This window comes from Strix uralensis, chromosome 4 (assembly GCF_047716275.1).
Source record: "Strix uralensis isolate ZFMK-TIS-50842 chromosome 4, bStrUra1, whole genome shotgun sequence".
NCBI lineage: Eukaryota > Metazoa > Chordata > Aves > Strigiformes > Strigidae > Strix > Strix uralensis.
Genome location: NC_133975.1, coordinates 44,122,275 through 44,147,605, shown reverse-complemented (window position 1 = coordinate 44,147,605; position 25,331 = coordinate 44,122,275). Strand labels below are relative to the sequence as shown.

Below are 25,331 nucleotides of genomic sequence, written 5' to 3'. Positions count from 1 at the left end.
CTATTTTCAGAAGATTAACTTCTGCTGGTTAAAGCTACCATTCAGATAAAGACTGTTCTCCAGGTAAGTATGGGTGTCTCTAATGCAACCTAACAGTTTAAGAAATCTGAATCTTCAACTGTCTTCTCAACTTCACTTTAAGCAATTTGATTTTTCTTGCTTTACTGGCTGTCCTGTTTGACAGTTAACACACAAATTTAGATTTTCATGAATAGGTTCTGAATCTGAGTTCTTTCTACATTCATTATTTTGTATCAGGATACTGCTGCTGTGATAGAAGAGTTACTTAATAAACACTGAACTTGTTTCACTTTTCCCTATTTGTCCTATTCTTTTATTGGTTTGTCCTTCCACAGCCTAGATTTTCTAGAGGAAACTTAATACTGTTTTAAAAAACATTACATAGACGAAGACTGAAAAAAATAATTTCCAGTCCATAAAGTAGCATTTTTAAATTTTTATTGCACTATTAAAGTTTATGTATATTTTAATGTAAATTGAATATATAATTTTATATTAAACAAACATAGTATTCTGGAAATGAAAAAAGGGAATCAAATTCAATTCTTGCTGGTATAAATATATCATCCTAGTCTAAGAAATACCGAGCTGCTCAGAATTTCAAAATATTGAAGGTTCTATAAAGTAATTTTTCATCTAAGCTACCATCTCCATTCTCTAAAGCTTCAGCAGCTATTTATTTTGAATGCAATTAATAAAAAAAGAGATCAATCATATATAATTTGGAATTTTTAATCCAGTTTTCCAAACAGGCTGATGTACTAAGTAAAGTAAGTCACCCTTCTGTCATTTCTACGCCTTTTTTTGAATACCACATCCTATCATTTTAAAGGTTCCAGATAAAATTTCAGGCATTCCTGGCAAAACTCACTGATGGCGGAAGATGGAACACCAGACAATCTCACCTCCTGATTTTTTCCTGTTAGCCTTTTTTAAGCATTTAAACAATAAACAAGGAGTTTCCGGTATTCTGTAACGATCAGTTTATCCTGAGAAATTATACTCCATGGATCAATCAAGCCATATACATTTTATCTCACTGACTACTAGTCAGCCTCATTCAAGAAATCAGGCTTTTTGTTTGGGGAGGGAGGGAGCGGGGGCAGGTGGTACAGGGAAGGGGCTGAGGGGGAGAGTTAGGGCCAAAGGAGGGCTGGTCATGGTTTGTTGGTTTGGGGTTTTTCTTTCCATTTACCAACAACTTTTATTTCCCAATGTATCTCAGCCACAGGCCCTTCACTGTAACAGTCCAATGTAGATTTGGTCTCTAGAAGGCCTTAAAAGTTATCCACTTGAACATGGTGATTTTGGCTACGTCTTGCTTGGGAGCTGGATAGACATATGAATCTTAATTTTGAGAGGTCGCTTTTGACAAAAACTACCTGGAAGAAGCCACATCTTCCAGCTGTAAAAATATGGACCAGCATGTCATCAAATAATTTATTTCAGAGCGATTATATTATTTTATTACTAAAGATGGCAGGCAATGATTTAACATTATTTTTTGGCTACATTTCAACTGACAGTTAAGTCTACAGCAGACTGCTTAGTAACAATGCAGATAAAAACCAAAAGGCATAGTGGGTTAGCCTGATTTAAAAAGTAAGAATGAGATACATTGAATCAGGTTTGTGAAAATTACTTTCATTTCAATTTCAAAATCTATTTCTAGCAATCTTTTCTGAAATAGAAAGGAACTGTCAACAGCTCAGGCATGTGACCTGAAAACTCACAATCAATTTAACTTTTATAATAGGACTATATTTAAAATAACATCAAAGATTAAAAATATTACTTATTTTTATGCTTCTTCCAAATAAGCTGTTTTATACCTAAGAGATACAGATCATTAAGTGAAAGTCTTAAAAACACCTGAAATTAATAAAAGCAACAATGATTTTAAGAAGACAAATATTAAATATGGTATAACCTGAGAATAAAAATGTAGGAATTTAGGTTTATCTAAAATTATAATCAAAATTTGGATAAAGTAAGCAACCAGTACCAAAGTTCCCCCTCCGAACACAGTGTAATTTTATCCGTTGGCTCTATTTCACCCTTCTAATGAGAAAGGAATCATAATTTGGGAGACTGAAGAAAATATTTGAATATTAAATCTAAATCCACATACCTATGTATCTGTAAAGTATATCAAGAATTCATATCCTCTTTTCCGATTGTTTGCTTTTATGTACCTTTTCCATCTTACTGTGAGAAGCTAGTTTAGACCCATTATTTTTGCAAAACATGATTTTTATCGCTATTTATACCTATAGGGATGTCATCAATCACATGAAGTTTTCATAGGTAAGAGAAAAAAAAAGTCATAAAAAATTCACTGTCAATATGAAACCAACTCGAGCAAATTGTTGCTAACAATAAAACTGATCTAGGTCTTACTGCCAAGATGATTCTGGAATATAATCATGGGGCAACAGGCCCATTCTAAAGATTAATTTACTTCTGTGGTGTTTTCATTTCAAAATACTCAATTGTTTTTATTTAAGGTTAGATTTTGTTAGAGGAGGACTACTTGTCAACCATGTTCAATCTAAGAGAGAAAACTTCAGCTTATTACACAAACACCAGAGCTGTAATTTAAATATGCAAAAACCACTCAAAAGACAGCTGATGTGTGAGTATATTCTTTTTCCTTGTAGCTATTTTTCAGAAGACCCAGTTACAGTATAGTACAATATGGGAGAATTATTTCAACAGAAGCATCCAAGCGTGAGCATCATAATCTCATCCACAGTTACAACAGCTTTATTGTATGCATGCTGGACAGAAGCAAGTTACGTCCCCGGGTTAAACAATGGCAGAAGGTGGGTTGCTGCCACAAAACACCCTGTCTGAGGTGCTCTCCATGTCCTTTTTACTTCCCTATTAATCCCAGGAAAGATGAAGCTAGAAACAGGCTGCAAAAGCTGTCCTGGCAGCGGTGACCACGTTTTTCCTGGAGAATGGCTGAAATGCCAAATACGTAGGGGTATACCAAAGCCCTATGCTACAGCACTACTTGAGAATTCCTAGACTTAAAATGAACAATGCACTTTCAAGTGCAAAAGTTTAGAGAAATATAGAAGGTAAAACCAGGCTAATGAAGTGTAACACACATGCAGTATTATTTAAAGTCTATTAACTAAAACCACCACCCTGGTCAGGAAACAACAGGATCTCTTTACACTGAATTTCTACTCACATAATAATTAATGTTCATTTTGATTACTCAAAATTTCAGCATGTAAAGTTTTTATTTCAACATTCTTGTAATGCTACTAATAAATATCTTACACTTGCTACTTTTCCTTTACACTGACTGTACATGACTGAATTGTGAGCTGAGAACACAAGTAAACCTAACCTGGTCTGCTAAAATAAATGGGAAACAAAACATCATTACCTGACTCTGGATAAGCTCAATTTAGAAGTTAACCTTACTACATTGTCTACCCACTGTATCTTTTTTTTTAAAAAAAAAAAAGCAAAAAACACATATGAAATATTTATAGTTACATAATTTAAGACAAACATTTGCATGGGCTTGACCTGAAAAGGGAGGGCATATTCCCAAAGTAGCGTCCATCCAATAACTGCCAGCTGCCTGGCTGTGTTCTGCAATACTCTTACTATTTACTGACTTATTTTCAGGAAATGTATTCTACAATTTGCCACAGTCATTGATAAATGCATTCTAAATACAAGAAAATTGCTATATAAACTCCTACTGGAGCTTGATGATACAATGAAACTAAACTTTGCCTGGAGTAAAGGAACACAAATATTCATCTTTATGTCAATTTTTAAAATGGCTGCTCCTGAAATAACCTTGCAAGGACCTCTATCTTGATGCAACTGCACCATAGAATATGAAATCATAACATCATTGGAAAGAAATAAAAATAAATATTTATAGGCTAATACAGATCTTCTGTGGTCATTAGCATTTTTTAAGCATTTTGTTGCCATAAACTTAGATTTGAAATCTACCATTACAAGGTAGTGGAAGACAAAAGGAAAACCCTGCAAAAGCTCTCTGATGCTACATTACTTCTGCATTGTATGCATGTAAGGGACACAGAGGTTGGATAATATGTACTGTTGCACTGACTGCAGCTCTGATAATGCACTGGAATGGAAGTAGAGTGTATCTATTCAATCCACTCATTTCTCATCTCTCTGAGAAGCACACCATCACCTTTAACACATGAACTGATGTAAAAATATCTGCATCTCATCACTATTTATAGAATTCTGTACATCTACTTCAGACCAGACCATAAGAGGCGTAAAGGTCACTTCTGCCTATAGGGTTATTTAGAATACAGCATTCCTATATGATAAAACAGGAAATAAGCAATGAGGTTAAAACTGGCTGTGATGTTTATAATACATTAGGGAGAACAAAGAGAGAGAGTGTAATGGATAAAGTATTCCATATTTAAAAAAAAAAAAAAAAAGTTGCTTATTCAGTATTACCTATATCAAATTATCTACCTTGTCTACCTAAATTGTAAAATCATAGAGACTACTGTCTGTTTTATATCTATGTGCAGGCTAGGCTTAGGACTTAAAAGACTGACTGAACCCTCACACTGAACAGCAAAAGAAATGATAAATGACAGTATCATCTAATGTCTAGTAAGATGCAAGCACATTCCAAGCTCTTGGTAAAACATAGACAAGAGATTACTGCGAACGAAAACAAGAATATTTTCAAATTCCTAAAACAAAAGTTTAAGTCATATCATCACTAGAAAGGAATTATTTTTCTGCTAAGACAAAGAATCCAAAATTCATGTGCAGGGCCTCAGATATCCTGGTGTAAGAGTTAGAAGTTTGGGGTTTTTTTTTTTTGAAAGGAAAATTAAGATTCTTGACCAGTTTCCTACAACTAAATATTCAGCTTGTAAGAAAAACATTTTCTAATGTAAGATTTAGGATAAAAGCATACAAATTGTCAAGGTGGAGGAAGCACTAGTTATATTCTGATGTTTTTATTTTATCAAGAAGAACTTAGCGTTCAATCCAATAGCCAGTCACTCCTGGAAACTCAAATCCTTTTTTGTAAAATTCAGACATAGTTTGTGATTGCAGTAAAAACCAAAAGAAAATTCAATACAGCAAATACTAACTCTTAAAATCTTTAAATACTGGAAAATATTAGAAAAATATTTTGCTTTAAATGCTATACGGAAATTTTTTCTTTATAAGTAACGAACACAAAGCTTCTCCATCTCTGGCAATTTAACCTAGAACAATCAGCATTATTATTATACTTCTCTTGAAGCACTGGATATTATCTACTACTAGAAACATTTTGTTAGTGAAAGGACATGGTGTCAGAATGACAGAGTAAGCTGCTTCTCTTGCACTACTGAATTGTGTACCATTTCTGACAAAAATGGGTTCATCAAAGGCACACATTTGTTTCTCCTAGGGAGGATTCAGTTGTTAATACCGGCTGAATATTCTTCTACTAAAAGTTTAAAGAGAGCATGCTAAACAAATTGATGTGTTTTTAGCATTATGAAGTCCCTTCATCTCACAAGTTTCACCTGAGCACTGTACTAATGTAGTGCCATGGTTTCTGGACTTCAACATGACCAGCACAAAATCTTTTCTCAAAAAAAGACTGGGTAAACTGACAGTAACATTTTTTAATTACTATTCTGTCTCCATATAAGTATAACAGAAAAGACAGGAAGGTTCAGGAATACAAAAGGAAGATTTGATTCTGGTCTTAAAATACATAAAATGCTGTTGCAAGAAGGAAAGCTATGCAACAATTACTTACATTATTACATTTTTTATCAGGGTATGTTACATCCAAGCCTAGGTGCTTAGAATGTGAAGCATCCCCTCAATGGTCAACTGGAAAATCTGACTTAACATGTTTATCCTACTCCAAATTGGGGACATGCAACACTTTTTTTCCTTACTCAAAATTCTGTCTTGGTGTCTGTCACAGATAGACTTAACCTGGAGCTCCATTATATGGTTGAGCACTCTTATACCGTGCTTCTTTCAGTACTACTGTTCCATGCTGCTTAGGATTTGCTAACATTTTTCTTTTTGGTCCTATGATATAGTGGAATTGCTGTAGGTTGCAGTCTGTAATATATATTTTAGTTATAACAAATAAATGCTGATTTGCATTACAATACAGTATTTTATTTTCCAAGAGTTGGAATTGACTGGAACAATGACAGAATAATTTAGTTCTTTATTTAATTCTTACCTGAGAAGAATATGTGTGACCATCTGATCCACAAACAGGATTGGTATAAACTACTGGACACTGCTTGCAGTTTGATGAAATGGGACCACCCCTCCACTGTTTATGGCCTAAACCAGCCTCTTTCATACTGTAAGTAAACAGAAAGTATGTAATTCTGATAAGCAGTAGTAAAAATAGAACATATTCAGGCTACTTTAATAAGCCTTTACAAACAGAAAGCCATACATAAGTTCAGCCATCAAGTTTTCTTCTAAGTAAAGAGCTGCCACAGTCTTTGGTATACACTTGCTCACCTTTGCACATTACTCGCTGTAGTGATACTTGATACCTGTGTATTATTTCACTTTCTAAGACATCTTAGTAGAAAAAGAGGATTAAGATGATGCTTCGGTGTCTGTTATTGATCAGTGAAAGATGTCTGACTTGTGTGGTATTTACTTTGTTGTTATTAAACAGCATGAATGCAGCTGTTGTATTAATACTGGTGTTTAAGGAGGTAACATTTAAGTATTAGAAAATTGTATCGTAAATACTTCTATAGAAACAGGTAGGTGATCCTTCAGAGTACTGTCTGCCCCACTTTGACCACTGTGTTTCACAGCTTATATTTTGTAAAATTCAGACTCTGGCACCCACTGTAAAGTTCAAAGGGGAAAAAAAAAGGTAATCTACTGGAGCACAGAATTGATCACAGAATCATAAAATCATAGAATAGTTTGGGCTGGAAGGGACCTTAAAGATCCTCTAGTTCCAACTCCCTGCCAGGGGCAGGGACGCCTCCCACTAGATGAGGTCGATATGCTTGATCTGCATAAGTGTGTATGTGTATGCTTATAGAAACAGATATATACAGGTAGATGAATCATTTTAACCCAGAAAAAAATGGGGTCAGACTAAAAGTCTAAACTAAGTTACTGACGCTTCTTCAGAATACTCTCCTACCCTTCAGTAATTTGTGGCATATGGCCATCCTGAGACAAACATGTTTTCTCTCTGTACTTTTGAATTAATTTTTATTCACAAATTTTTCCAATTGCTTTTTGCAACTATGAAAGTATTTAGCAGCTCTTGTATTCTGAAATAGCTGTTTCATGAGAGTTGCCTAATTCATAGACTGACCTACAAGGTGCTTTATGTATTAACAGCTTCCATATAAATAAGAAAATAGAAAAATAATGATTTTTATATTGTGTTTTCTGCTTGAAATCTTAATGAGGAATCTAAAAATTATTATGGTTAGAATACAGCCATGACTTATCATAATACACTCAAGTAGTAAATGTTCAAACTTATAAAAACCTCAAATCAAATCTTCTTTAATTGAACAGAACTCCTTCAGCATGGTTCACCTACAGATAATCAAGAACTATTTTGCTAATTATTCATGAATCACTCTTTGAGAAGAATTTGTCTGGAGTAACGGTTTTATGATGTGCAGAGTAAAAGGCTAAAAGCATGCACCTAACACTAAATTGGTGATGATCAAAACCAAAACTCCATTTCTCAGCTATGCTAATGTTTTTATGCTGTTCATAATTTGGGCTGTAAATGTGGTCTTTAAGAAGAAAAAAAAAAGTTATGGAAGTGTACATTACACATGTGGAAAAATTTTAAACTGCACAGATTTTTTACAGTGTAAACATGAACCCAAACTGCTATACACAGAAATTATCAGTTACTGCTGAAAAAGCCAGTAATAGCTTCAATTACATGTAGCATAACGAGTGGTAAAATATCTGTTGAGGAAGTTTTTATATCCATCAGGAAGTATATAAAAAGGAAACAATTCAAACATACCACCCTAATTAATAATAAATAACAATCCTTTCTGCTGAGTTGCATCATTTGAAGACCAAGTACAAACCATTTCATTTCTATTATAGTAAAGAAAAGCAAAGCTGAACTGTACCTTTGCTTCTGTATAGTAATAATATGACTATTGCTACTTCTCTTATTTGACTCAGAGTTTTCCAGTCATCCTCATGAGCTCCAGCGTAATTAGATTATTTAGATGGCTGCATCTTTCTCTTACTTCCTGTTACTTTTATAGCTCACAATTTTCCAAAAGTGCGCCAGTAGCCTGAGGTTACTGACAGGAACAAAGTCCTAACTATCAACCAATTTCTGTTTATCTGAGATACAGAAACTTTAAAATGCTGCATAAATCAATTGCAAAAGTTCCAGACATCAAGGAGGAGAACCCCATTGATATCAGCAAAACCCAGAAACTGGAAGCAGGACTTGTGAGACACACAGGGGCTGTCGGGTGTAGATGCTTAAAAAATATCAAAGAAAGTGTAGTGGTGATTACAGCATTTTAACATATCTGCACCCTTGTACGTGACTTCAATGAAGTTTAAAGACAAGAAGGGATTGGGGCGGGGGGGGGGGGGGGGGGGGGGCGGGGGGACGACAACCAAAAAAGCCCTTTTAGATGGAGAAAAATGGGTAAGTAAAATCACCTAAAGGAAGAAAGAAATGATGTATGTCAAGAAGGACCATAAGGGGGTAGGGGGCTGGACACTAGAACAAGCCCAGGACATGGAAATTGCAGACCTGTAACAACCAGTGGAGAGGTATGAAGAAAATAGAAAGTATTTATGCAGCCAGATTACCTTCTGTCGACTAGTTTTGTTAGGCTTTTAAATGCAGGGTGTCCCAGGGTACTCATTTAGGGTGAAGAGAGTGAAGTTTCCTGTTATACACAGAACTTACCTGGGACCTTCAGCAGATGACTCTTCTCAAATTCTTAGTTTCTGTATCACTAATAATAATTTTCTACAAAACAGAAATATCTGTATTTTTCCAAACTTGGAATGGAAGGTATAATGATAAATAAATTATAAATAATGATACTTCGAAGGTATCAACCCAGAGATACCTGGTCATGAGAATGCTGATATTCAAGGTCCTTTCCAACCTAGATGATTCTGTGATTCTGTGACATCTGTTCAGAAACTTTAGTACAATGATGCAGAAACTAGATTCTGTATTACCAGAGCTGCTGAACAACTATTTTTGCTTGTCAGTCACTGAGATGACAGGCAAATATGAAAAGTCAATAAAGAACATATGTAATACTAGTTATGGTAGATGCACGTATTTCATAAAATATATTAATAATGTCTTTTACTTATGTAGTCAAACACTTCCTTTCATCATGATTTAATTGCATCAGGTTTGTTCCTGTTGACTATTTATTTGTTACAAGGTGTTGTGTTTATTTTTTTACAGCTAGGCAATGAGCGTACATACAAACTATTGACATGGAAATAACAGAAACTACTGTGATGATATAAATCATCTTGAATTAAGATCATTGGTGTATGTCCACAATGTCACGAAATAAGATACAGAAAGACTGCTTAACTACAATATAAATAATTTGCTACCATTTACTTCAGATATGCAGAAAAAGCAATATATTTTTACATGTAAAAATGTTAGACAGGTAAACAAATAGTAAACAAAGAACTCAGTTACTTCACTATAGGAAATAATTTTTTGCTTTTCTCTTCCTTGTATTTATTATTTTTCAATTCGATATGCAAGAAGAAAACCCAGACCACTGCAACTTGCAGTTACTAAAATTCTGTCATTTAATTTTGTGTTTGCACTACAATCACTGTAAATGTTCTTATGCTTGTTAGTATTTTGCCACAATAAATATCTGATGCCATGTAAAAATCAACCTCTTCCACTGACAAATTTTGTATTTCTAAATTTCCTGAAAAGGGCTTTGGGATCTATCTAGTAATAAAATAACTATTACTGAATACACAAGCTCTGCCTTATCTGACACTGTTGACACCTAAAGAGTAAGATTAAACATATGGGTTTAATTTACCAGCAATGCTTGTGATTGCATTAATTTGCATACACCAAATTGTGCATATGCTTTTAGACTGCATATGCAACTGCATGCCTAAAAACATAATTAGCCAATCTGCCCAATTACTCTAGCCTATGTACCTGTTTGCATACATAAACTTACCTTCCTGTATACACAGTGATCATGCCTGCAAATACTCTGAGAATGCTTAATGTAACCCACTGAAAATTTAGCTGCAAGCAACTCTTTGGCAAAAGACTTAAAGATATCTATAAAATGCATGACTGCCCAATGCACTTAAAAAAATATTTTATAGCTAGATTTGAGAATCTTCAAACACAGGTCTTCAAATACAAACTGACAGAAACAAATCTGAGTTACTAAAAACCTTATCTTTCAAAGAACTCTTGCAACTCTGATAACTCCATTTGATTTTTTTTTTAGAGATTTTAGAATTATTCCAATTTAGAGACTGCCTGATAATGTTTTGCCATGGCCTTTGGGGGACACAATCAGGCTGTGTCAGATTATCATAACCAGAAAAAAAAACACTTGTATCGCAAAATCTAATTTGCTTTTATTAGAGTTGACTGGATTTCCTTCAAAGTTCCCTTTTCAAGCATCCTGGAAGAAAACTATAGCTGTCAATACATTGTTGAGATGTTTCTTTCAAATGTCAAAAGAAACGAAGACGTTATTGCCAGTCTGTGTGTGTGTCTATATTATTATGATTTGTTTCATTATTTTGCACTGTTCCTAAGAAATACAAGAAAAATTTGTCTTAAGAAACTAATAATAATTGAATAAATCTGAGACAAATAAAGCAAAGGTTAATAAAGTTAATATGGGAATCAAAATACAATACCTTTTAGCAACTTTAAATTAACAGTGTCGGCAAGATGTTTTATTGATGGAACATTATAATGTTTAGCAGGTGCATGTGAGATTATATAAATTCAGTCATTATTTTTCCCCAACATCTGTACCCAAAACATTAGATTAGAAAATTATGTATGATCTATCATTTGTCAGGATCCCTAAGCATAAATACTCAGTATTATTTCAAAATTTAGAAGAATATTTCTTTCTGTGCATGTAAAAAGAAAATGCTATTTACTCATCTGCATTGGAGAACAAAACCAAGTAGATATCTTTAAAGATACAATCCTTACTACCTCCATCCACCTACATATATTATTAAAAAGATAAGTTTACACTTTAAGGTAGTTTCTTGCCTTGTTTTCATACAGCTCCATTATTTTCAGTACCATTCTGCCTGCTTTTGCCAAGCAAAGAAACCAGTATTTTATTCTAAATGTTTATACAGTAAACTAAAATCTAAAGAAAACAGCCATATGTATTTAAAAAAAAGTTTTAAGTAATGCTGCTGAAATTTTCTGTAATAGTATTTGCTTCTTTTTGATTGAGTGGAATTAGTTAGTATAGCATTTTAGAAAAGCAAAGAGTGTACACCAACACAGAAATTAGTTTTCCCATTATTTAACTTATCTGGAGTTGCTTGAGAGGTGAAAGGGATGCAATACACGAACAGGTGAATGCAGTGCTCATGCCAACCTTCTTTTCCATGAAGTTGGCAAATAATACAGGCATTTCAAGGAGGAATTTGTTAGAAATTACTATGTAATTCACCAGAGGAGGGGGGTGCTGAAGATTAGAGAAGTATAAAAAAATGCCTATTAGAGATATCAATACTGTATGATTTTTTTTTAAGAAAAGGTTATCGGCACAAAGTAGACTGAAGGTTTTTCTTAGGACCTCTTAAATTGCTACACTTGTAATTTACATAGTTAGGCACTGATTAGCACATTTTTCTAACACACTTAAAATATAACTTAGAAAGAAGGAACATCAAAAAAAGCTTGAGTCAAAATCATTACATGCTATCACAGTTTTCTGATCAGAACTACTATATGGTCAGTCACATCTTTAGGGGACATACAGCTACAAAAAATTATAAAGAAAATCCTAATTACCTAAATGAAGGGGGGGGGGGGGGGCGGGGAAGAGAGAGACTTAGGGTAGGTAATTCGCAGATAATGGGCAAATAAAGGGAAAGAAAACCTGGCTAAGACTTTAAAAAAAAAAAGTTATCAGTCACATTTTTACCAAGGCCTCTAACTTCCAGACGGTAGGCAATTATGTATATGTGGTGTTGAAAAAGCTAGTCCATGGTAAGAGAACACTACTGAAATCTGAAGGAAAAATTGACCTCTGTAAAAAAGGTTCCAAATATTCCTTCAAAATTGTAAGAGACAGTAGATCTTTTGAGCTCGACATCTCCCAGCTGTAGCTATTCCTTAAAAAGTTCTGATTACACACTTTAGTTTTAGTTAAAGAAAAAAGACAGAAAAAGGATGTTCAAATATTACCTAGAGACAATGACAGAATATAGACTTGGTAAAGGATTAAGAAGACAGTTGTACTAGAAGAGATAGCAAGTAACTGCATCAGAATCCTTCTCTCCTCCTTCCACAAATATAAATTCCTTTCCTTCCCAGCTGACACTATTTCTAAACACCCTAGGAAAATTAGTAAAATCTAGATGACAAAAATGAGCACATTCTTCATACTCCTCCTGTCTATCACTTCTTCCAGCACAGATCCCAGACTACAGAGACAGCGTGCTCTGGAGTCCCAGTTCTAGAGAGCATGATTTTTGCTATCTAACACATTATATAATACAGGCACTTATCTACATTGTAAAGTCAGAAATATCATAAATTTTCACTAAAGTCCAGCATTATTTATGGATACGCCTACTACATTTCTATGAAATGATCTGATGTAGTTCCATGCATTTCTTATATATTTAACTAGAACTGGTCACATACACATACCTGAACTGGATTTTTCTTGGCAGATACTGGAGATGGGGAAAGCATTCATGCATATCACAGACTTTATTTTCTCTCACAGAAACAGTGCACTCAAACTTTTCTGAAGGTAGAGACCTAAACTGACCCTTAACAAGAATGTCTGTAATAACTCTGTTACATTCTCTGATTGAACTAGCAGAAACATGTTATGTCAATAAAGTGAGGCACATGAGCACCAATAATATCTAAATTATAAGACAATTAAAAACAAATGAGTACTTACCATTTTGAACACTTCACGTTTTTGAACACAATGAACAATTTCTTTCTTTGTTTGTTTGTACGAACTGGTATAAAGTATTGTTGAAGATAAAGAACAAGACTGCATCTTCCCACAGAATATCAGTATTACAGATAATATTTCAACACCAGAAATGTTGAATTCCTTGAAATCTGCATAAGATCAAGACCATGTTTCCACCTAGTGATACTGGAGACATCCTTCATCCTTATTTTTATCACTTCAGAATACATACTGAACTACTTAGTGGATAATCAGGTCAGAGGACAGCAGAGTCTGGGGAGTTTTGTTTAATAAGAAAGTCACAGATTTAAGTAATTTTCTGTATGACTTTTATGAACTTCTTGCCTTCTATTTCTGTCTACTCCACAAATCCCACTTAGAAGTCCTGAGCCACAGAAGCTGTCAAACCTTTAGATTTGCCCACTAAGGGTGAGAGTTGAGCATAAACCATCTTCTCACTGTCTCTAAGGAGGAAATCTGGACTTGCAGGTCAATGGACCAACGTACACGCCATCAGTACCTGCAGTTTAGACCATCAGAATAAGAAAGAATGGCACATATTTCACCAAGTTAACCCACGGCTAACTGCCTAACTTTCCTCCTAAGGACTGAGGTTTTGATATGGTATGACTGAATAACCTTGGCTCAAACTTCTGAGGAAACTACTAAATTGTGAGAAAGAGCTATGAGAAATTATGTAGAGTGGAACCATGCAATATAAGAAAGGTAAAACTGCAGACAGAACTAAGATTGTTGAGAGAAGGTCAGTCAGGGGTGGGGGAAAACAAGTCACAAGTATGAAAAGTTATGAAAACATAAAAGGAAAAAACAGAGTCAGAGGCTTAAACTGATCCTCAGTTTAAACAACGCTGAGGATCAGCCCATTTCAAGAAGCAATGGAAGTCAACACTTGTTAAACTTGATTGAACTGTCTGGCCAGCAAGGACTCACTGGGTATCTTGCAGGAGGTGGAAAGCATCTTCACATTCAGTCTGCAAGCAAATTAGTCCTAGCTACATATTGTGTCTATTTGATGATAATTTTGCACTTTTAGGTAGCATGTACCTTGCTTAGAGAGCCCTTGTGCACTGTAAAAACTGCTTGAATGAAGTGGTCCATAGAGAGAAGATGACAGGTTCAGAAGTAAGGAACACAGTGAAAGAAAAACTTGGACAAAGCAGGCATTTGTGCATGGCAAGAGTGATTCACCTATCACAGAAAGTTTGATTTGGCTCTTCAGCATAATTATTTCGGCCTCCAACATATGACAACTTCTTCTATAATGTATAAAAACAACACTACCTCTAGAAGACAGTTAAAGTATGTATTGGTTGATCTCTAGAATATCCATGTATTTTTCACTTCTTTTAATGTTGGCAGTTTTGTTACATCTTTAATTTCTTTCAGCAAAACAACAGGAAACACCAAAGTTTTATCTTCTTTTATTTATTTATTTTTTTTACAGTAAGGGATCTCATTTCCCTAGAGGCTGTTTTCTAAGCAGGCATCCGTTTGACATTGTATGAACATACAGGACATCCAAATCACTGTGCCATCTAGAGGACACACTAAGAAATCCTCTTATCACCGATCATTACTTAGCAAAGATCATTACTTTAATAGATATATGCAATATAAAAAGGTAAAAAAAATTACATATCCTGGGAGACAAGCTAATTTCCTACATCCTTCAAAGCTGACATCATCAAACACAAACTTCATGTTTTATGACTTCTACAGTACAATGGTCAGTAAATTCTCATCGAGCAAAGTTAAGATACAACATTTTTAATTTGTATCAGTTGTGTGTAGGTTATGATTTAAAGATTGAAGACAAAATCCTGGTGCTGTTGAATTCAATAAGAAAACTATTGACTGCCAGTGGGTGATAGTTTTAGTCTGTTGTATTGGTCTTCATGTATCAGAGCTACAGTTCAAGATGCTGTGTTTCTATAGCAACAAGAGAATGATTCCTAGAGATTATAAAGGTCTTTGGGGCTAATTCTGCAGTACTAGCCATAGACCTTGGATCACAGAATAACATAGAAATCTGCCAATGAACATAACTAGTGTATCTGCATTAGCAAACAGGTACTACAGGATTACACACAGAGTGAAACACCTGGTGCTGAGAACCTAATGCCCATGCTTTTGGGAGAGACTACGGTGATGGGTTCTTTTTCTGTTTAGTTTTTTAACTTTGAACTCACTCTAGTCTGGCATGCTGGCACACATTAGGTAGGATCCTAGAGCTCTTGTGGTTTTTTTCATTGGAAATGAATCCATTTCATACACTCTGAGAGCCACTCCACTATTAAAACCAAAGCAAGGTAAGCGAGATGATCAGATTTTCACACAGTAGCACACTCCCAATTGAATCAAAACACTAATGTAGACATATGGAGTTTTCTGCTGTGTTGGTTTTAAGCTTCAGTTTTCCCTTCTCCTCCTCCTTTTTTAATCATATGTTTTTTGAGGAAGAAAAATATTTCTTTCCAAAAGAACATTACAGTACTCTTTTTACTAGCTTCATTGCATCCCAAATCAACCAGTGCATAATATCAATAAATGAAAGAAAACTGCCTCTATTCTTTTTTGTTTTGTTTTGTTTTCAGTGAGTACAACAATTTATCAAGTTTGTATCTTCGTAAATTACACCATCACTGTCAGAACCCTGTTTCTTCTGAGGACCAAATTGCCCTCCCAACGACACAAAAAATACCACCAGCTAACTAGTGCCAGCATGTCCTACACTCTCCTCCCACACTTTTTCTCCAGGCTCCATGGAGACTGAAGAAAGGTCCATGAATCTACAAAGGAAGAAAGAGTTGGACAGCAGACATATGGAAAGCTGCTAAGACACAATGCACACCTCCACCCATACTCGACAACAATTCCTATAAATACATGGGGCCTTCACTTCTGTTTCCTCCCTTTTCATGGTGAAAATTATTTCTTTACCAAGTTCCCAGGGACAGATAGAGCCAAAAGGGCTACGGCAGTATAATTCCAAAAAAACCCCATGGCATTGACAAGTAAAATCAAATTGTAGGAATACAAACTGCGAAAGAATCATAGGCTTTGAATCCAGACTCTGCAATATCCACACAGTTTAATGCAAATTCTGTATCTCTTTCAGATATCTTATATAACAATGCAGAAGGCAGTCTCTCTAACAGTTACTTGCTTATCCTAAACTGTTAGTTATGTGCAGAACAAAATTAAAATCAGTACAATGATCTGGGTTGACACCTAGTTAAGCAATCATGGTAAAAATCTGCTGGGTTTAACAGAGATAAATTACCATAGCAAATAATAATTTCTGACAAAATACATCATAAAATAATACAGCAAAGCTGAGGCCAAAAGAAAGAGTTACTAATGATTCATATGACAGTAGGAACAACTACTATTAGAAGTTTTCAAGGATTAACGTTTTCAAGGATTAATGTTTTCAGAAACTGTACAAAACAGAAAAAGACCCTTGTACATGAAAGAAATTTACTATAATCAAAGCTCTGTGTATATTCAGTATGCAAAGCAAAATGTCACTCAAGGGCTGATTCTTCTCCTCTCTAATGCAACATTTTGAAGAATTTATTTTGTAGGGATAAAGGTAAAATAAAATAAATAATATAAGGTGGGGAAAAAACAGTGACGTTACAGAAAAAAGATATTTTAATTATCTTGCAATTATATGAAAACATATTGTCATCTAAACGATAAAAATGCTTCCTTTGCTAGGTATTATTTTCACATATTGTAGGTGGCGCAGAACTATCACTTTTTCTCAAAACTGTTTTCATTTTGTAAAGCTGAAAAATTATCAAACAGCTCTAAAACCCATCATTTTCTGTTTTGCAAAGACAGAACATTACATAGATTTTGTGTCAGCCCTGCATAGTTTACCTCTTCGAATATAAATATAATCACTATCTATTAGTGTTATTGGAAAAAGCTTAACAAAGAGATCAACTTGTGTTCCAGAAGAAAGCAAACAGATTCTTCAACATGTTTTCCTATACAGATAACACAGAAGTTAAAATAATTTCCTTTTTCTTTTACACATTATTTAATAAAGCTGAATACTTTTATTTTTAAAGACAGAAACCAGTTCTCCTCAGTCAACGAAAATAATTTTAAGAATTAGATATAACAACCAGAAGAGCTTGTTGAACAGGAATCTAAAGAGTCCCTAATAATAAGTGAAGTGCAATAATCAGATTTGGTTAGCGTCATTTAAATGTGGGTCCTACGCATCTGCATGTTTCATATTTGCAAAACTGCAGGGTTGGGTATTGGTTTTATTTTTTAATTTTATGTATCTGTTACTGAGAGAGAGGTCAAAGTCATTAATTCAGAGCCTGTTTTGCATAATATGATGCTTTTTGTTACCTGCATTTGATAGTCCAATTACAGATAGAGTTCTCATCAGAAAGCATCTTAATGCCTATGATTCATAAAAAATAATTGAGTGAAGAAAAATAACTGAATCACAAAAAATAAATGAAAATAAATGAAAGATAATCAAATAACTAATAATCACTTCTACAGCCCAAAGATAGTGGCAATATTTTGATTAATATTACTATTAGAATTGCCACTCCTACAAGATTTACTATTTTACGTCTAGCATAACTACAGCATAATTTTCACTAGAAAATAGCTGATTTTCCTATTGGCTCAAAACACTGACTGCCATAAAAATGTTCTTTCACCATTCTAAAAGTAAATCGATATCCCACACATCACATTCAGAACCCTGTAGACAAGAGTGATTCTCATGCAATTCATCTTTGTCATTGCCTTGCAAGTGCAAGTTGCACTCTTGGTGCCCATGCTCCCAGCTTTCTTCCCTCACATGGGATCAGTCACAGTGTCTGCTTGAAAATGAAGACAGAAAAGAAGTAAGAAAAGTCTATTTACAAGCATCACAGTAATCAATATCTGAAAGAAGGACTTCCATTTTGTCCCTTTAATATTATCATCATACATGCCTGCAGTGTCAATCACTTGAATTTGAAAGCAAGCAGGCAGCCTAAAACTTATCTCTTTGAGCACTTAAAAAGTTTATCTGCATTCTTCAAAACTTTATATTCAACTCTTTAGGTAGGCTTATAGGTAGAAAATACCAGTTAATGATCAATTTCAAAAGAACATGCCTTTTTTCCTTCTGAATAGTAAGTACAGAACATAACTAAAGAAACATTGTTTCTGCGAAGTGACTGATGTAGTGTAGGAGTTAAAATAATGTACAGCTTGATCATTTAAGCTTCTCATTCTTTCTGTACTTGCTCATTTTTTTCCAAAAACTCATCCATTTATTTACTTTTTTAAAAAGATCTATTTCATGTACCAAACTAATCTCTTATCTACTAGAAGGCATTCTCATATTCATATACCAATGCTAAAATTAATTCAAGATGATGGTACGTGCTCATGAACAGCATTTGTAATATTGTAGAAAACACATCAGCCTCCTAACAATGACATAACATAAATGCTCAGATGATGCAACTCACCTTGGGAGGAAAAAAAAAAAACAAAACAAACAAAAAAACCCACAAACCAAAACAGAACAAAAAAACCCAAAAAAACCCCAAACAAAATCCCACACCAAGTGATAAAACCCTCTCTCACTTTCTTACACATTTATACAATGTATCTGATCAAACCTTCTTATTCTAAAAAACCATTAGTATGCCCTACTCATGCACCTCCAAAGATTTTAGAACTGCTTAGCAGCTCTAATACCTTCTTTTTTCCTATGGGTTAAATAGAGGTTTGGTTTTTTTTCTCTCAGAAAGGTTACTTTTTTTTCCCTAAGAAAACTTCTTTGGACTTGTGTTGTTATCCTAAGACAGATGTTTCAGATTCTGTTTCCTCTGGTCTATGAGAACTAAGAATACACAATACAGCCATAAGATTCAGCTTTATATTTAAATAAAGTGACAAATAGTGATAAAATTTGTACCAGTTCTTCTATATGATTGAAGAATCAACCCTTTTTTCAGTTTTATGTACACTACACATGAACTGCATATTCAAAAATCAGTAAAATATATTCTTATGAGTCTTTTCCTATCAATTTTTATGGAATCGTTATTAACACAAATTATTCTCTTTGTGGTTTGGTTTTTTTTTCCCCCACATACACCAATGATTGAGAAGCTCTCAACTAACTTTGAAGCGGTTATGAATACTTATGTGCTTTTACCATATATTACATATTAAAACCTAATCATATCTTTAACTTAAGCTTAAAAATGAGACTGCATAGTCAGACCAGGCAATGTTTGGGACTGCCTATGACAGCAGCATGATCTTAGACCTGCTTTATTTTTCAGGTCATGGAATAAGGAAGAGTCTAAGATCATCTTATTAAACGCTGTCATAAAATTCAGCTTTTTACAAGAAGAAACAGAGTTCTAAGTGTTGAGTGTTACACATTATTCTGACAGAGTAGTCAGTAAGAGAATAAAATGGTAAACACAAAAAAGTAGTAAATACCTGAGGAAATAACATTTTAGCCTTCTCTTAGGATTTCTATTTCACATTTCTTAATTCTCTCAGACAAATATATTTGCCACTCTTTGCTTTATAAGGTCAGCCCAATCTGTTAAAAAAATCTCCGATTTCATTAAAACCAGCTTCACTCGTCAGCACTGAAGAAGTCAAATGCATTCCGATATGACCCAGGACACTTATCAGTGAAGATATATAAAGAAGCAAGAGTCTCTACAAAAATCAAACTGATATTTTTCAGCTTGAAGTGGACTGGGATAGGGAGAAGAGAAACAAGCAGTTTTGGGGTTTTTTTACTTAAAATGAGCAAATATAGTTCAGGAATAATGTCATTACATGTCAGAATGGTTACTCATACTTCCCTACACTATGTGATACCGAAGCAGACAAATGAGACAGCAATGTCATAAACTTTAATAAGATCATCTTTTGTTATTTTGAATAACACTGATAATCTTTGTATCCTCACTGTTCATCAGGAATGCGAAATGTATGTATTAATATTGTCTCAGTCCTGTGATGCCTCTTCCCACACAGAAGCACTTGTAAGAATAAGGCTGCTGGCAGGGAACATGAACATATATTTTCCATTTACACAGAACTTATATGAAACTGTTCGCATCTTGTAATTTATATTCAGTAATTAATTTACGGACCCCTTCATTTCCAAACTGCATATTTAAAAATGCCTCTACAGCTTTTGCAAGAGGCAAGAGCTGATCTACAATAGCCACAAGACAAAGACCACTTTTTCACACCTTCGAATTCATACAAACATTGACAAATGCACTTTTTACAAACAACTTAATTATCAATTCTTAATTTTGAACTTGGTTATTTCTGGACTTACTAAAGTAATTGAAATTATTTTCTTGAATTTTTTATCCTTTCTTTGGGAAGACTTAAAACAACAGAGGCCTATGGTTCAATCAGCATCGCTGCTAAATTTATGTATAAGTTATTGAACTTATTTTTACTAGACAACTTTGTTGTGAAAAGAACATCAACAATACCAAAGATTTAATCACCACCACACTCAAGGGCAAAAGCCTAGCTCTCAATGAAAAGTGCTACAGTTAATTACAATTAAATAAATCACACCAACTTACCATCACAAGGAGCTTGCTGACCACATTCAAGGACTTTGGCTGACCATCTTCTTGTATGGTAATCTTGTGGTCATTAATTTATTGTAAATTACAAAGCACATGTGGACACTTCTCAAACATATTTAGACTTAAGATATCACCATTACCAATGTAAATCAGGCGTAAACAGCTGAATACAATATACAAATAAATGAGCAGATCTGGTGATAAAGCATGAGGCCCTTACAAATACTTTTATGATCTTGACTTCCATTTTACAGGGCTCTTTTCAGAAAAACTTAATTATGGTCACAGACATTAGTTTTTAATTTTTTTCTATTTGCAAGGCTTTTCAGGAAGGTTTGGAGTCATCTGCAGATGTGTTCCATTTTACTAAAAAAAACCCAAAACCACACCCTGTATCTCTTGCTCAGCAAAACCTACATAAACAAGTACAATTACATGTTACTTTCTATTTTGTTGTTATCAAGATGTGCTGTCCATATGATATTTGAACTACGTGCATATACACCTGTCTGAAAGAAAGCTTACACTGAATATATACTGAATTGCCAGCTGGTCAAACAATCATATGGCAATATTTATTTTAGAATTCATGATTAATCTTTGCATGTGTCATATCATGTATTAAAACATGTTGATAAGTCTGGCAACATGCCCTGTTCAAAGCAAACACAGAAAAATAATGGTATGACACTATTTACAGAAGAGTACTTCTTGTCTGACAATATTGATACCATTTCTGCTGTCACTTGCTTTATAACAATAGGCTTTGCATAACACATTAGGAAACTTGTATATTACAAAGTTAGAAGAGGGTACCCTGAGACTTTCTAATTTGGATTCCTCGGAAATCTTAACACATCTTTGCCTCTTTGGGGAGCCTGTTAAAAAATTTCTGTCTCCAAATAAGTATTCAAACAGTAACTGCACAGCCTTCTTCCTCTTTCCCATTGCAAACAAATACATATGATGTTCCTGTTGTCTTTCGTAAGGCATGTTTTCAGCTATTCTTGTGACTCTTTTCTGAATACTCTCTAACTCTCAATATTCTTGCTCAATTACGGGCATTCAGATGAAACAGTATTGTGGGAGCAGTTCCACTAGAATAGTTAGACCTATTACAACTGCTGTACACCTATGTATCGGGTCTGGCTGAGCCAGAATTGGTTTTCCCCTGTAGCAGCCCTCATGGTGCTGTGTTTTATGTTGGGAGCTGGCAGGGTGTTGATAGCACACTGGTGTTGTGGCTACTGCTGAGTAGTGCTTACACAACACCAAGGCTCTTTCTGACATTTCCCCCCCCACAGTGGGACGGGGTGGGCAAGATCTTGGGAGGGGACACAACCAGGACAGCTGACCCGAACTGACCAAAGGGATATTCCAGACCATATGACGTCTGCTCAGTATAAAGCTGGGAGAAAGGAGGAAGGGGGTGGGGTCACCCTTGGTCCTCCGAGGCAACCACTACACGTATTGGAGCCCTGCTTCCTGAGAAGGCCCGACATCGCCTGTGCATGGGAAGTAGAGAATAAATCTGTTTTCTTCTTTTTTGCTTCCGTGCACGGACCTTTGCTTCGCTTTGCTTATATTAAAACTGCTGTTGTTTTACCCACAAGGGTTGTTTTGTTTTCCTATCTTATTTTCTTTCCCTTCTTTGCCCTATTGAGAAAAAAAGGGGAAAGGGGGGGAAGTGATAGAGCGACTTGGTGGGTACCTGGCATTTAGCCAAGGTCAAACCACCACAATCTATTTTGGCGCCCAACGTGGGGCGGGACAACGGCAGTTTTATATTAATTGTGCTATAGCTATAGCAGTTAGTAAGCGACAAGCTCTTGTGCTGGTCACGGGTTTGTTTATTGCTCTGCTTATCTTTATTTTGCTAAGCTCGGGAACATGCTGGAAGAAATTGGGAACATCATGAGTAGTTTTATTCTGCAAGCTCCCGAAGTACTTATTAATCCTTATGTTAGCTCTTTGATACTGTTCATTAATGCTATTCGCCTATTGTGGGCTGTGTGGAGCTCGTTAGGTTTTTGGTGTAAGAGAAAGCAAATTTTGGGTGAGAGAATACCAAAATGTGCCCTGAGGCGGCCTGTCCCTGGGTGGCAGGGGGAGTGGAAGGATTTGGGCAGATTCCTAGGACGGTTATCACCTCCTGTAGCCTGGGATCTTACCCCTGAACAGGCAAGCAACCCCGTAAAATTGACACAACACCTGATAGAAGGGTGCCTTGTCTATCCCGATGAAAATCAGCAACTCCTAGCGCTGTACTGGGGCCTGGCCTATGCTTATCGAGCTGCAGTTCAGTGCTCTCAAAGGACTGTGGTGGAAACAGGAACTCAAACAAAAACAATAACAGCAGAAATTGCCCCAGTAGTAAAAAAGAAACAGTGGACAAGGAGAACAACAGGTCCATACCCTCGATTAATAAGGGACGAAAAAGAGGAGGAAGAAGCGGGTCCTTCAGCAAAGGGGTCAGAAGAGGGAATAACAGAACTCAAATAGGAGGCAGAAACTACCCGGTCCCTGACATCATCAGAACTGCGAGATCTGCGGAAAGACTATCGCCGCCAGCCGGGTGAGCGGATTGCTGCCTGGCTGCTTCGATGCTGGGATAATGGGGCTGATGCTCAGCAGCTGGAAGGTAAGGAAGCCCAACAGCTGGGTTCCCTTGCTAGAGATCGAGGAATTGAAAGGGGAATGGGAAAAGAAACAGGAATTTGCAGTCTGTGGAGACGGCTCCTTTCAAGTGTTAAAGCAAGATATCCTTTCAAGGAAGATCTTACGGACAACTCCCCAGGGAAGTGGGCTACTGCGGATGAAGGTGTCCAGTACCTGAGAGAACTAGCAGTGCTGGAAGTCATCTATAGTGATCCAGATAATGATGAAGCCCCTAAAAATCCAGAGGATGTCCTGTGCACACGGGCCATGTGGAGGAAGGTGATTAAAGGTGCACCATCCTCGTATTCTGCGGGCTTGGCTGCGATGTACTATCCAGAAATGGATATGGGAGAAGGACTAAGATGTACGCCAACTGTGGAGGCAGTCTCTTCCTGGCTTCAGAACTTTGAAGAGAGTCTTGGAACCTCCTCATCTCTACGGGCGAGTGCCTTAGATGTCAGGAGCACCCCAAGAAATCAGTTCTCTTCCACCCCAGTCAGAGGGAAAGGGAAACCTAGGCGCATGACACGTGGCGAACTTTGGTTCTTCCTGCGTGACCAGGGGGAGGACATGAGGAAGTGGGATGGTCAACCCACCTTCAAATTGGAAGCTCGTGTACATGAATTGCGAGGAAAGACACCTGCCAAGAAGAAGACATCCAAGAAGGTTGTTAATGTAGCTGGCGTGAAACCGCAAGAAAGTAATCAGCGATCTCCCAGATACAGGAAGACTGAGATCACCTCCCTTGGCCCTGATGAAGGAGTTTCCGGCCTGGCACAGCAAGGGTCAGACAGTGAATACTCTGACCAAGAACAGGAATAGAGGGCCCCTGCCTCCAGCCAGGAGGAGGAAAGGGATGATCGGGTGTATTGGACAGTGTGGATTCGATGGCCTGGCACATCAAATCCACAGAAGTACCAGGCTTTAATCGATACCGGGGCACAGTGTACATTAATGCCATCAAGTTATAGAGGGGCAGAACCTATCTGGATCTCAGGACTGACAGGCGGATGTCAAGAACTGTCAGTACTGGAGGCCGAGGTTAGCTTGACCGGGGATAAGTGGGAAAAACATCCCATTGTAACTGGCCCAGAAGCCCCTTGTATCTTGGGCATTGACTACCTCAAGAGGGGGTATTTCAAAGACCCAAAAGGATACCGATGGGCTTTTGGTGTGGCCAGTGTGAACACAGAGAAGGTCAAACAGTTGTCTAATCTGCCTGGCCTCTCAGGAGATCCTTTTGTTGTAGGACTGTTGCGAGTTAAAGAACAACAGGTGCCAATTGCTATGAGGACTGTGCACCGACGGCAGTATCGCACGAACCGAGACTCTCTGGCTCCCATCCAAGAACTGATCCATCAACTGGAGACCCAAGGTGTCATCAGTAAGACACATTCGCCTTTTAATAGCCCAATATGGCCAGTGCGAAAGTCTGACGGAGGGTGGAGGTTGACAGTAGACTATCGTGGCCTGAACGAAGTGACGCCACCACTGAGTGCTGCTGTACCAGATATGTTAGAGCTCCAGTATGAACTAGAGTCAAAGGCAGCCAAGTGGTACGCCACAATCGACATCGCCAATGCATTCTTTTCAATTCCTTTGGCAGAAGAGTGCAGGCCACAGTTTGCTTTCACGTGGAGGGGTGTCCAATATACCTGGAATCGACTACCCCAGGGGTGGAAGCACAGCCCCACTATTTGTCATGGACTAATTCAAACTGCACTGGAAAAGGGTGATGCCCCTGAACATCTACAGTACATCGATGACATCATTGTGTGGGGCAACAAGGCAGAAGAAG

General features: G+C 36.3%; 1 protein-coding gene across 1 annotated transcript in view; it reads right to left on the bottom strand.

Moving 5' to 3' along the window:
- Positions 1-25,331, bottom strand: part of SPOCK3 (SPARC (osteonectin), cwcv and kazal like domains proteoglycan 3) — a 219,960-nt gene that overhangs the window by 77,322 nt on the left and 117,307 nt on the right. The window contains exon 5 of the mRNA XM_074866523.1: positions 6,263-6,389. Coding sequence (XP_074722624.1) covers positions 6,263-6,389 — 127 coding nt within the window. The remainder of the gene's footprint in view (positions 1-6,262; positions 6,390-25,331) is intronic.